The 14,798-nt window shown below is 41.0% G+C and overlaps 1 protein-coding gene across 1 annotated transcript in view; it reads right to left on the bottom strand.

The window, feature by feature from the left end:
* Positions 1-14,798, bottom strand: part of Trc (Serine/threonine-protein kinase tricornered) — a 32,411-nt gene that overhangs the window by 17,565 nt on the left and 48 nt on the right. The window contains 1 exon segment of the mRNA XM_078196370.1: positions 14,401-14,798. Coding sequence (XP_078052496.1) covers positions 14,401-14,798 — 398 coding nt within the window.

Raw genomic sequence — 14,798 nt, 5'->3', positions numbered from 1 at the left:
TTCTTGCGGAATATGTGGAAATAAATATATGTTCCATGCTCCCGTACGTTACACGAGAAATCATACACTTTTCCAATTTGAATCTCACCGCATTCTATACAGAACATTTAATCGCCTGAAGCGACCGTTTTACTAGACATTCATGATTTTTTAAATAATTTCTGTGCTTCGTTTAAACGTTCTATTCTTATTGCAGCACAAAGATTATCATAGCGAAACATATAATTAGACTGCGGACTTCAGGCATTTATGACAAAAATTAATAGATGAAATACAGAACTATAAACGCATTACAAATGTCCAAGGATATTGTTACATACTTATTGTAATTATTAAATGAGGAACGATATTTTCATTTAACTTATGTTTCTCACAATTAGCCCATACAATTTTTATATCGCATAAAGATCCGCAGTCTATAGAATACATTTTATATTACTTCTTTCCTTTTGACTTCACTTATTTCTTCTCCTCTCAACAAAGGGATTTTTCCCGTCGACGTCGGTAAATTGCTGCTCTTGTTATTATTTTCGCTGGTTCGGATACTGTTATACGAACCCACCGAATTAAATACAAATCATTTGGGCGATAGTCGTAAAAGAAAAACGGCGGAGTCCATGTAACCGTGTTATCGAACGTCGATGATAACAACGATCGGTCTTCGAAGCGAAGAAAGAGACAGAATGAAACTAAGTACGAAGAGAAGCAAGTGACGAAGGAGAAGCTCTCGGAAAAGAAGACAGCACGAGAGCAAATACAACCGAACGCAAGCAAGCAAACGAAGCTTTCTCTTTGACACAAGACGCATTAAGAGCGTTACGAGCGTTGCGAACGTCTCGAACGCTTGTGAAATATCTGGCTGGTCGTTTGTGGACAGCAATGCAATGGCGCGCGGTTCGAGGCTCGAAGCTCGAGGTGCGCTCACATTGCCCTCTATCCACACAGTCTACCTCTACTTACACGTGGGAATATTGATTTCGCCGCGTCAGCTGCTCGCTTGCTGGCGAGCTCACCTCCGCGTCGTTCGTCCATGGTTCGTTTTTCGACTTTTATAGTCGATTCCTGTTCAGGAAATCTCTGATCGTCGAGTTATCGGTGTCAATGTAATCCAAAATTCACAAAATTGTATGTTTCTTTTCATATTTATGAATCTACTAATTCAATAATAGAACTACCAAACCAGTAGAATAACCACTTTGTGTTCACGGGACAAAAACATTATTTTTCAAAATCAACTATCAGAATTATAATCCTATGGGCTATGATCGCCGTGGTCCTCAACACGTATTCCGTTTCATAACATGATGAGGGTTTCTCCATTGGAAAGACGTCCTAAATCTCGACTAAGGTCGCTTGGTCATCTTCACATCAGGCTGTTGCTAATTCTTCCTTTTAGGAGTGGATCAATGAGTGGATTTGTATATCCATCCAGTGTTGCAAAATGCCTCCTGCTGCTTTAACTGATAAAAATCTTGCGCAAAAAGCTTTGATCTTTCGTTACGACCAAATCGAACGCCGAAAGCCGTTTACGATTTCGAGACGGACACGTATCACGCATTGATTGGACCTCGCCGATCAAATTCATCGTATTCCGTATTTCGTATCCCCGCAACGGTAGTCCTTCCGTATTTCGTGCCTGTGTTGCCACGGTAACAGCCTAGATTCGAGAGACTGGTAGATCCGGAGTCGCGAAGGAGACAAAGGGGCAAACAGAGTGCAGAGACAAGCCCGCACGCCCGCGATCACGAACGTGTCTACATTCTACATAGATATTTTACATATACGAACATATGTATACGTGCATATACATCGGCATTGAACAGCGAAAGGAAAAGAGAATCATTGTTGTTCGTTCGTGTCTCTTTGTTTCCGATTTCCGGTATCGTAGGTTGTCGAGCCGCATAAACATCGATTTACTAGATGCACAAACATACGAATATACGAAAGAGAACCGAATCGTGGGGGGGGGGGGGGGGAGAGAGAGAACTATAGTGATAGTATGAGGTCCTATCAAAGACCGGAATATTTTTCTTTCGAACTTATACATATATTTGATAAGTATATTTGATAAGTCGAATAAACGGCGATATAACCGGATAGAAGCTGATTTTGTGTCAAAAAAGAAAAATCAAAGAAAAAGAGTAGCCTTTTTTTCATTGAAGGTTCCATTTTCGAGACAGCTGAGTTATAAGATACGTCAATTTCGCGTGACTTGTACTATAACAAGAAGTGGAAATGACGTGTGATGAACAGACGCGTTACTAGATTTCATTCAGTCGTATTCTTTTTACCATTGTTTAAATTATTCTATTTTATTTTAGCGTAATTTATTATATTTTATTCTAATCTATTTTATTTTATTTTGTTGTTTTATTTTGTCTATTTAATTTTATTTACTGTGCAGTATGGGATGCATAAAGTAATAAAATCAATAATGTTTATAATAGTATTATTTTTTTAATCTACTTTTTATCGAAAATGGAGCATTGAATGAAACAAATTTATCATACTCTTTCGACTTATCTTTTGACGTCGAATAAGCGCCTATCCAATTGTACCAATAACATGGCATCCCCAATATTTCAAATGCGACTGCGATACATGCAACTCTATAAAAGCAATTCAACTAGCACAGATATGTAATCCGTGATAGCAAAAAGACTGGCGACTAACTATTTCTTGAAATAAGATCGACTTTCAATCTTTCAGCCTCGAATTCCAAGATCTTGAATCGCGCGCAACGTCTTTTAAATTCGAAATATTTACTTTCTCTTCCCGTATCTGATACCTTCGATCCCAACGCGAATGGAACGAGCATTTCTTGTTTTAGAGCGATCAACAGCCTCAAACCAATTACGCTATTTTGTTCTCGCGTTACGTTTTCGTCCATAGGTGTCCGAGTTCGATGGAATCGCGAGAATTTCGTCGTCGACCCGACCTCGTCCCGAATTTCGTTTCTCCGGGGTCAGACCTCTTTCTCCACCGTACGCTCTCCTTCTCATCCTTCCCCACCCCCGTCCTTCTGTTCCAGCTGCAACACCACACCGCTTCGCTTCCTTTTCTCGAGAGTTAGGGCACGCTGCCAGCCCGAAGGAAATTGTTTTGTAGAGTACGCTGTGCCCGAAAACGAGGCAAACAAGAACGCGGCCTGATTACGAATTCCTTTTTCGCTTAAAGTCCTGTGTCCCGAAACATTCTTTACCGAATAGTTTGCAACGAGCCCACGATTTCCAAGCTCGTAGCACAACGATGTACACGGAAACGCGGCGGAGCCCAACTATGCCTAGTATATTGCAGAAAAATACGATGCCCGACGACGAGACGCGCGTGCGCGACAATCACACGCGTTCGAAAAGATTAGCACGCGATGGATGGCTTCGAATGGGTGTTGGAAAGTGAAAGTACATCCGTCTAACCAGCAGGTATCGTTTCGTTTCCTTTTGCATCGTTTCCAGCTATTCTGTCGCGAACAAGCGCTATCCGCTCGCGTAAAATAAACAACACATTGTAAAGAGTGTCCCAATGTTTATAACACGGTCGAGAAGATGACGTCATTGCATTGAAAACTAAGCTCGAGATGTATAATAACTTTGTTTGCAGGAGGCGCCGTTTTAAAGATAAGCGAGTAAGAAAAGTTCGCGAGCCACACGTGCTATACGATAGAGAACGGCTGGCGAGTCCGATCTTAACTTACCATTTCTACTTTGCCCGTACGCTTTGCGGCGCAACAACTGTGCTCGACGTTTATGGAGTGAAGTTTTTTTATGGATAAATCCTATTCTATTTTATACATGGACAGTACTTTAAACACTATAGATACTAAAACGCTTTGTTTTTACGTAGCATTTAAAAAACACTAGACTCTTAGGTCTGGATGTCTTAGAGGTTCTTTTTAGTCGATAGCAAACAAGTAAACCAGTTAGATATCGCAGTTTCTTTAAAAAGTACGCAAATTACTGCAATTACACTGTACATACTTGACTTTCTTCATACTTTGTTTAGCACTACAGTGACTCACAAGTATGAAAAGATAGAATTCATTTAGATTTTGTAACATTCTAGTCATAAAATTTGTTCCAATAATGTAACTTATTCATTCATTTCCCACGAAGAAATCTCTAAAGTTTCCAGTGTTGTCAAATTAAGAACTGGTCATTTTGACCATGGTAGATTTAACGTTAAATGCGACACTTTTATCAAATTTATAATTTAATCAAGAATATAAAAATATGTATCCCTCTTAATCCGTTTGCAAATTTTGACAAGCATACTAGTAATCAAGAAATAGCAAAATTCCGTTTTATAGCGAGTATAAAACAGCTAACAATTTGAACGTAACACAAAGAATAAGAATTCTAAACTGGACAAAAAAAGAGGATCGAAAGTCCTGCGAGATCGTAAGTTCCGTTTTCATCGTCGCGGATTACGACACCGACGACTCGCGGTGCGATAAACGACTGAACTGGCTGCGATTGCGACTACCATTGAGATTCCGATTGCAATTCCAGATTACAATTGTCCACGATCGGAACCAGTAATCGGAAACGGCGATCGGAAACAGTGATCGGAAGTAGCGATCGTCGATCGAGCTCGATACGTCGATACTTCGATACTCCGATACCCGGACACGATACCGGAATCACTCGTTCGTCGAACTGACCTGAAAGATAAGACTTGGCGCAGGTAACGTAGCTGCACATCTGACCTATCTTGGTCCACGCGGTCTTGAACAGTTCCGAATCGTACATCGATAACAACTGCGGCAGTCCGACGATCTTCCTTGACTTGTTTCTCGAGTCGGCTGTCTCTGCGTTGCAACGACGTTCACTATTTTATCGGTTCACCATTAATCGAAGAAACCACTCGTCCCAATCCGATCCGACCCGAACAGAACCGACCAACGAGAACGCATTGACGCAACTGTCAGATTCTTTTATACCCACAAATTCTTCCTTGGTAGCTTGAGTTCGCGATTCTGCATCATCTAGGTATTTAAAGGACGCTTTATTTCTTCCCACACATATATCGTGTAATCGTGTAATCGAAAGAACAGAACGAGCATTTTACGTAACCGATGCGTACGGTGTCCCTTTCGAAACGAGAACACCTGCCGGAAGCCTATCGGTAGATTTCCGGGTCATGGTATTGCATCGGAAACGAGTCGTAAAATCATCATTTTACGTAAAATTTGTAACCGTCTGTCGAATGACGGAAGGATCACGCGATCTGTCGTCAAATCGGTATAGTTTCACGCGCAACGAACAAAACAAACGAAGAAATCAGCATACTCGCTCGCATCGAGTCACGTCTAAACCATTAGGCTACTTGTTTCTTCGTGTCCTCGGATTAGCAAGCGTCAAGGCCTGTTCGGTATCGCGTCGTATCGACAAAAACTAACAGCTGGTATACTTTGCAGGACTCGTCGCTCGTAACAAGATCACTTCGATTCATTACTACAAAAACGGTGAAGTCAACACAGCGATTTTCCCTACAATTTAGAAAAATCTGAGAAATCTAGAAGAATCTATGCAGAAGAATTCATGTAGGAGAATTTATATAGAAGAATCTATGCAGAATTTGTGTAGAAGAATGTAGAAGAATCAACGCGTATAAATATTTGATTACTATCCTTGACTCTGTATTAAATCCTGCTACGTCGGTGTGGCCTTCGCACTCACAACGAATTATGACAAATTACGAGAAATTACGTCATCGAAGACGCGCAGCACCGGCTTTCGTAGTACGATACACCGAGCGTGTTCCTTTAAAATGCAAATCCAACCGAGCAAAATTATAAAAATCAATTACCAATATACTTCTCTCGCCCGAGATATTTCAATCGATTTCTGTTTGGAGCACAATTTTACAAAATAGAAGAAGACCAATTGTAGTATGTTAACCTTTTCAGGGCGTTGAACTCTAACCGCTACATCGGCGAGCACAAGAAATCTAATCGATTTTTCAATTGAAACGCGCATTTAAAATAGTCGCGGTGAAGTATATTACGATCCCTCGATAAACCGACTGTTCGTATTGTATACGTGTACTAAACGAATAATAATCTCCTGTATGGATTGTACAAATTCTACAGACAGTAGAGACTGTACAGATAGTACAAATAGTACCCACGCGTGACTTCTTTCAAACGGAGTCTTTGCAATTCGTACACAACTTCCGGACAGAGAATGCACTCACCGATTCGCACTACTAGCCCCCAACACGCCTGGTCGTTTACTTCCAAGTATCTCAAAGTGTAAAATTTTTCTTCCTTACGTTTCTTTCGTTCTCGCTCTTTTCGTTTTTGTCCCGTTTCGGCCGCGTTCTAATCCTGCTTTACTTGCGGTTTCCTCGTTCGCTACACATCGATAACAGCTCGACTAACGAAAACTACTTCTTCGACAATGACTATTGATAAGCGACACTTATTTTGTACGTTATCGAAAGCACACGGTACATTATCGAGACTAGCCGTTCGGCCCTGACGATTTGCAAATTTATGTCGGAATTTTCCCTCGAATTCGTCCTTGTCGATAATACAATAATACGATAATGTGTTAATATGAAAAATCGTGAAAACGAATCGGAGAAATAAAGCGCCAACTATTTTCTTCTTTTTCGAACCTTTAACGTTCTAACTCTTGTAAATTGCTTGATTCTATCAATCACGAAGAAAATTCACTGGGACTGCGGAGAACGTTTAGGTAACTATACGCCAGTGTGCGATTCGTCGAAGAAGCTGGATCAAAATCACAGTATAAGGATTCGGAATCGGTGTCGGTATCGAGATTCGAGATCGAGATCGTAGTTCAACGTAATATTGGCAACTAGTTGCGCTCGTCAATGATCACAACTCGGTGACCGTCTAACCGAGTGACTGAACGATCGACTAACCGTTCGTTGCTCGGACGAACTCGATCGTACACGAGTAAGTCCGACTAGATGACACGCGTTATGAAAATAGGGGGAGAACCCGATGAGCCCACGCGTGAACGTGCTCGAACGTATCTCTGTCTCTCTAAGTGTGCACGGACTTGTGCGTATACACGTATACACGTGTATGTGTACACTCTTCATGTATATGAACGTGTGTTTCGGATGAGAAATATTTTTTCTTTTGTCTATTTTGACGAATTCTATCGAATCTCGTGAATCTCCAATAAATCGATTATTATTTTTATTTCCCCTTTATTTTATTTCTCCCTGTGTCTTTGTGTAGATAAACACATACAGGATGCGTCATAATACATAGTATATTTTATGGCTAAAAATAAGGCGAAAATCAAGAATAACAAAATTGCCTGAGAGACTTCGAGAAAATTAAATTCAAATATCAGTCGGATATACGTTTACTTGATTAATGACCGATTATTCCGGACTTGTTTACTATCAGAATACAATCGAAGAATACATGAACACAGAATACGAAAATAATCAGTGTATTTCTCACTGAATTCAGTTTACTATTTCCAGTCAAGGTATCGTTTAAAATGCGTGTATTCGACTGTTATTCAAACTATGATTTCTCGAAAACAAAGTCCCATGCGATTTCTTTATCCTTCGTTTTCGCCTTATTTTCAGCCATAAAATCTACCTGACCCAATTTGTACCATGAATTATGAAACACACTGTAAGACTTACGAAGTAAGTTTATATGTCGCCAGTGTTACAAAGGGTCGTCCCGTATATGTATGCATAAATAAATTATTACTGTAACAGAAGGAAGAGAAACCACTAAGCAAACGAAAATATTGATTGAAATTGATGAGTCGCGGCTGATAAGAACAATGAATGTCGATGACCGTCCACTGTCCGTTTTTCGCCGTTCCAAATGCTGGATGACTGTCGTTGGCTGGCGATTGGTGGTTGGTGGTCGGCGGTCGACGGCGGTTGCCGGTTGCCATGATCGGGCCGAGTGACGCCATCGGTCCAAAGTTACACGCGCTCCTCGAATAACTGTACCTCTGATCAAAGCATGAGCGGCATACGCATTCTACGCACGACCGATCGTACACGACCGATCGACCCGTCCGAACGGTCGAAGAATAGAATGATCACTGAAATCGATTTCCGCGTCGCCGTGACGTTGTGTCGCACAGTCAACGATAGATCGAATATGTACATAGCGCGGTGCTCGTATGCACGTACGAAACGATCAATATCGGTCGCGAAAGCGATCGAACGCGCGCTATAGTGGCCCCGATTGTTCCACTGGCCGAGATAAGCTCGTCGCGTCATCAATTCCTCGACCCCTCGATTTCGTTTTACTGAATCGAGCATTTTTATTATTGTTATTGACACTACTTAAAGATTGATGATCTTTGGTGTAAACGTAAAAGTGCATTTCCAAGTATAGTATACTATTTGAAGTACCGTGGAGTATCCTACAGCGTACAATCTTGCGAAATGATTCCGCAGACATTTGATAAACAGTTAATACAGAAAGTTAACAGCGACACTAATAAGTCTACGTGAAGTATGTTCAAAAGTATGAATGAGAAAATTGATGAACAAAGCTGAGAATCGTTATAAACATCGTAAATTGAATAGTTTCAATTTCGGCCGAGTGTTACTTGATAGTCAACCTTTATATACGAAAGGTGTTTTTACCCGTAACTAAATAAATAAGAAAACAGGTGGTGCCCATTGAACAATTCGACTCGCGGAATCGCGAGATCCTTGGAAAGAGACCGACCTCGGGGATGGACAAGCGAGACTGCAGGAAAAGCGAAAGGGGCAACTATAAACAGCACAGCCGATCACAATTAATCGGCAATAGAATTTCAAGCTCGTTGCGAAACGACTGGAGCTGGAAGCCAGAGCTCCGAGTGGTTCGATTTAAATCGCGTGATATTGCACGGAACGCAAAGTTCGGAAAGTGAAAAAATGTAAAGACGTTCAGCGTCCAGCTGAAAAACCGCGGAGTCGAATTGACGCGACGCGTGCGCAACACAATGCTCGCTTTGTTCGCGAACAAACGTCTACGTGTACGCGTTCGTATCGGCCGCGTAGAAGTGTAGCGTATACATATGCATGTACATATGTAGGGTGTAGACGGCGGATCGGTAAGTAGTGTAAATAGCGGCCTCGTTGACGAGCAAACCTCACCCGTGATACTTTATCTCGTGTCTTGGTTTTAAGGACAGCGAATTTTCAATTTTCGGTTTCTGATACGTACCATATATCCCATAATATACACTGTTATATAAGCATTTATGGTCATGATAAGACTGCGGGTTATATACATTTATGATAAAACTGAATAAATGAAACGCAAAGCAGTGCCATCATCAGAAGAATTTAAAAATTTAGTATATTATTTATAACATTAATTATATTATTCATAGGAATAAATGTTTACCAAGTTCCTATTTCTTACAAGAAACGCACACAATTTTTATTCTGTTATTATTATTACTATTAATTCATTCACGTATATGGGTATAAAACCTCTTTGTTATAGAAAAGATAATAATAATAAATAGATAAATTTTTTTATAGTAATCACATGAGTACGAAGAGAATTTTCCAGAAGAATCCACAGTCTATTCATGACTATGAACCTATTCAACGCAGCTTAATAATTATTAATGATTAGACATACGCAGTCTGCAAGTGTCGTCTCTTATTAACTTTTTGAAAAATCTTCAAATTTTGTGGTCGAATCGACACTTCTAACCCAATAACAAAATTTATTTATTTGCCAATAGTGAACTTTCTGACCTTAAAAGACGAGCCCACAGTACGATGCGTAATTTTGTAGAGCTCCTGCATTTCACTTTTTTTCTGTAAACATTGTTCTTTATCGCAACTGAACAGATGTCTTCCTATATTTTGTAATAATGAGTTTTTTGACCGTGTAATGAATAAATAAATAAATAAGTCGCGTGGTTTTTGAAGAGGGAATACTTGCATCTGGACCGAATCATCATCGCGGACGATAACCTTTAAGCCCGACATGCGACAGCCGACAAGTAGTAAAGACAACGCTCTCGGGAATGCGAGATTCCGATTACCAATTCAGAGAATTTCAATTCCACGTTTGTTGCTCTCGCCATGAATTTCGTAAAACCGTTACGCGCGAACGTGCCTTCAAAAATAATAGCACTTTCGCTTTTAGAGTGTCGCGTTGCCTCGATTCGAAATACGTTCCGTTCCCGTCCTCGACTTCTTCTGGATTTTCAAAGTCCAACACCGCTGACAAACAACTGGAACGCGATCGGCCACGATACTATCCAACATCGTACAAACTTTCCTCCCGCTGTTGAAACCTTGAAAATCGTCCGTTGGAAAGTAAACGGCAACGCCGTTCCAAGCGTTACGACCGAGGCATATCGTTTCGACTGTCGTTGTTAAAGATCGTATCGAGTATTTATGTTCAGAGTAACAGCCAATAGAAACAACAAATAACTCGCGTTTTGCTGTTTCGCATTTCCCGTTTCACGGTTTGCGTCACGCGTCTTGCATCGTAGTACTGTTCGCGCACCTAATATCTTTCTTTGTTCCTGTTAAAGCGACATTGCGGACTCGGTTTGTGAGAGGACACGATGCGAAGGCACGTCTTTTCCTGATTATAGGTAATGTGCAAGTAACGCATTCTGCTACTTGGGTTGGAAGGAATGATTGACTTTAAATACTAGATTTACGGAACACTAAAAGCAGCTGTTTTATATTGGTTTATAAAAGTAACGATGAAACGTGTATTCGGATTTTTAACGAGTGTTATTATAACAACACTTCGCAGATTCCGTAATATATTATTATTAATATCATTCATAGTGTTATCAATACTACTAATATATTACATTAAATATTTGTCGTGAGTAACATATAGTGAATAAATAATCGTAAATTTAACAATTGTTACCTCGTCGTTTTGATGGATTCCGTAAACCTAGTGTTAAAGCTAGCTTGTTGCTACCCTCAGTAGCTACCAGCTGCGATCAGGACGCTAACTCGTAGGGTCGGAAAGAATGATTTCGAGCAAGTGACACGCACTCGACGAGGTTACCTGCCCGAGCACCTGTTTAAAACCGCCTATGACGATTACGAGGCAATGACCTCGCGGCATATACGATAGCGGTAGTAACAACGCAACGTTCTCTAACTCCCCTCTCTTTCTCTCCCTCTCCTTTTTTCCGATGAACAAAGGCGTAACGACCCTGATATTGTAATTGCAAATACAGGGCAAAAGGAAAGAAAAATTCAATGGAACATTTAAATGTATCTCCACGACCGACACCGTCCAAGCCTACAAAATCAAATAAAACGAGCTTTTTATAGTCGGTCTAGTTTTCAGATTAACACACATTTAAACACAAAATTTTGGTTGCGAGAACCTCCAACGATGGATTAAAATTGTTGTTTTTTTCTATTCTTATTATTAACCAAAAAAATCGGTATTTTTTCAGTGTATTATTACTCAACTCCGTGTATTTCAGTGTATTATTACTCAACTCCGTGTATTTCAGTGTATTATTACTCATCTTTATGCAAAATAAAAATCGATTTCATTCAGTGCAAAATGGTGTGGAATTACTTAGAAATTTTATTCTTTTGCGAATTTTAGTAAATTATACGTAACATATCGACATTATTAAATGCTTTTAATCTTTTCGTTGTAATGAATTGTGGATGCTCATTCTTGTCATGAGTGCAGAAGATCCGCATTCTAATCATAGCGTTCATAGGATTTACAGCATTCATAGCGTTGGTAATAGAAGAACGATACTCGTACCGGTCAGTCATATAGACGATTTCAACTGGTAGCACAACAAGCACCAACGCGTATCGATTGCTTGTTAACTGGCCAATAATTACTCAACGCTTCGAAGTAATTCGGAGATTGTTCGAACAATTCTCGTGCGCCATCTCCACCCTGTCAGACCTCCGCTTGCGTTTAATCGGCAATTATTCTTCTCCTATCAACTCCATCTCGATAAATTGTGTATTTCTTATTCCGTTCGATTTTACGCGGACATCGAATTCGAGATTGCCACACGATCGTCTGATATTTGGAGCAAAACGAATTCTCGTGTAACGACTAACGGGTTCGAAAAATTCCAGGAAAAGAATCCAAGTTGTACATTCAGCGTGTATAATGAAACTTATTAAGTGTCTGCGAAAATCGAAATATTCCTCGGACAAATTATATATTTAGGAACGACGCCAAGAATTGTGGAATGGACAACGACCTGAGATTGGTTTTGATGGAACAAACTAAAGGATCCAACCCGTACAATAGCATACAACAGGCAGGGATTTAATATCTGCGCGTGTGTAGGAACAAGCAGATCGGAACGATCGAGACGGTCAGGTTATAAATGGCAAGCTTGCGTAAGGTGTTTTTTTCTCTCATTAGACTAATTTGCGAGTCGAGCGGTACTAGAGCATCATTGTGTTGGTTGTGTCGGAGGATCGCGATCGTCGGTATTCGTAACGCATGCTCTTGATTCAGAGTTGTTCCCGTGGCCCGTGGGTGACGAATACAGAATACGGAATACGTAACGGATGTTCCGCGGGGAATAGTTATACGACTTGCGAGAAATCAACCATAGGGAAAGAGCGATCGTTGCTGCTTCTTCTGCTTACGAAACGCATGCGTGATGCGTGTACATTTTTAGCATATAGCGTGTACTGAACCGATGACCAATGATCAATGATCAAATAATGTTCACTGAAAAGGGAACGGCACCGTCGCAGAGAAAAAGACATTGTGTCGCGAGGTCCGCTCCAACGCTCGTGACACTCCCGTGATGTACCCGTGATCGTTTAATTATTAATACATGCACAATCGTAGAAAGAGGAGGTCTCTAGCACAGAATGAAACGAAGTAAGCGGTTATTACGAATTCCGAGGCACGCCGTTACCAGCAGCGATCGCGACCTGGTTTGCGCACCGACTCTAATGTTTATTTATCAAGTTTACGGTTCGTCCTCTTTCCGGCCCAGTTATCGTGTCGCCCCGTTACGCTGCTCGCCACCGACTTCCAATCTCAAGAATAATCTTCTTTTGTTGACACGGCGCGGAATACTCGTTCGTTCGTTTGTTCGAACGACGTACAACCGCGTGCAAGTGTTCTCCTCATACTGGTCATACTGCTCATGCTGCTTAAGAAATACTTCTACATTCTCGCTCAACGAGTTCAACGCGTATCTACCGTATGCCGTATACCGTACATCGTACACCATATGCCGTGTACCGTCTGGCGTCTGCCATGTTATCCGCATTTGACGGAAACTAGTTCTTCGGACAAGAAAATTTATTCCCGCGGCAATCAATTGGGTGTATGAAATTTCTACGAAATGCAAAGCGCTTGGAGAAGTCATCGACGTATCCCACCACTCTTTATAATCCGAATTTATTTATTTGCGTATTGCGTATATACGGGAAGTTACTCATTGGTTACGAAATTAAAAAAGAAGCAAATTAAAAAATACAAAAAATTTAGAATGACTAGAGGTTTAGACTTGAATTGAGAAACTTTCGTCGTAAATGTGCTGGAGATTATATTTCCGATTAGAATATTCTATGCTCTCTTCCGCGCGTACAATTTTGAAAATAGAACCGTATTCGATTCGACAACTTCTCCTTTTCCACGTAGACAAAGTATCGTAGAAGACAAGACCCGTTAATATGATTCTGTGTTCGTCACGGTGGCGCGAGTATATTGCGCCGAGGCTGTTCGACCGATCGTTAAATACCAGAAACTTTTACGCGGACTAACAAATACTGTGAACGGCGACATGCGGCCGGTGTTAAGCGAGCAGTCGCGAGCAGCTTATCAATATTTCGAAGAAGCAAAAAAGAATTAGGTATCCTAGCGTGTCGCGAGAAGACACCGTTATCGGTCGAGCTCTGATATCGATTGCGCGTTCACGGTTCCATCTACATTACGAGAGCAAGTGTTTGCGACCGTGCGCTGTGCATGCGTCGCTTGGTAAGCACCGTCTTTTTATTAAGTGGTCACTGCCGTATGCGCGAAGCACCTGCGACTAACTGCAACTAACAGTACCGTGCGGTTCATCCTAATGCCGAAACGTTATTACGCGCTCGTACCCACTCCAACATAGAATAAAGTTGCCTAATACAGTAAATTCTCTGAAATTATTCCTCCTCAATTTGAAAGAGGAAATACAATTATTCCAGCCCTGTGACTCGTTTTTATGGTTGCCGATTATTAACAACTATAAAAACGTTGAGAAACAATTTGAAAGAACTTACTGTATTACCGTCGAAAACGATTGTCTAATCCTAATCTATCGAATCGCAGCTCTGTTTGGAGGGAATAACGTGCTCCAAGACACTTAGAATACTTTTTGTTACATGACATCGAGCATCAAACAAATTCGATCGAAATATCATTTCGTTGAACGATCGAGTCAAAAATCGATCAGGATTTACCTGACTTTCCCATCGGTGGTTGACCAAGTCTGCTAAACCATCTGAGAAATCTCCTAGCCGTGGTAGCGGCTGGCGGTCTGCATCCTTCGAGTATGACAACACCATTATTATTATTGTTGGCGGCGATGTTACTGTTGCCGCTACTGTTGCTGTTGCGTCGGTGGTGATGATGGCTGTGATGGTGGTGATGATGGTGGTGGTGGTGGTGGTGATGGTGATGATTATTGTTGTTGTTGTTATTGTTATTATTGTTGTTATTGTGGGAAGACGACGTTCTGCTGTACGGCGACATCCAAGCTGTAGTCGTGCTTTGGATGGTAGCACCTTTGACAGTGGTGATGGAACTGGTTATGTTGGCCGGATGCGGCATCCAGTCTTCCGACGCGACAGGCATTTGT

The sequence above is a fragment of the Augochlora pura genome, chromosome 2, assembly GCF_028453695.1.
Source record: "Augochlora pura isolate Apur16 chromosome 2, APUR_v2.2.1, whole genome shotgun sequence".
In the NCBI taxonomy this organism is placed as follows: Eukaryota; Metazoa; Arthropoda; class Insecta; order Hymenoptera; family Halictidae; genus Augochlora; species Augochlora pura.
Note: the sequence above shows the minus strand (reverse complement) of the source record. Positions and strands in the feature narration are given on the sequence as shown.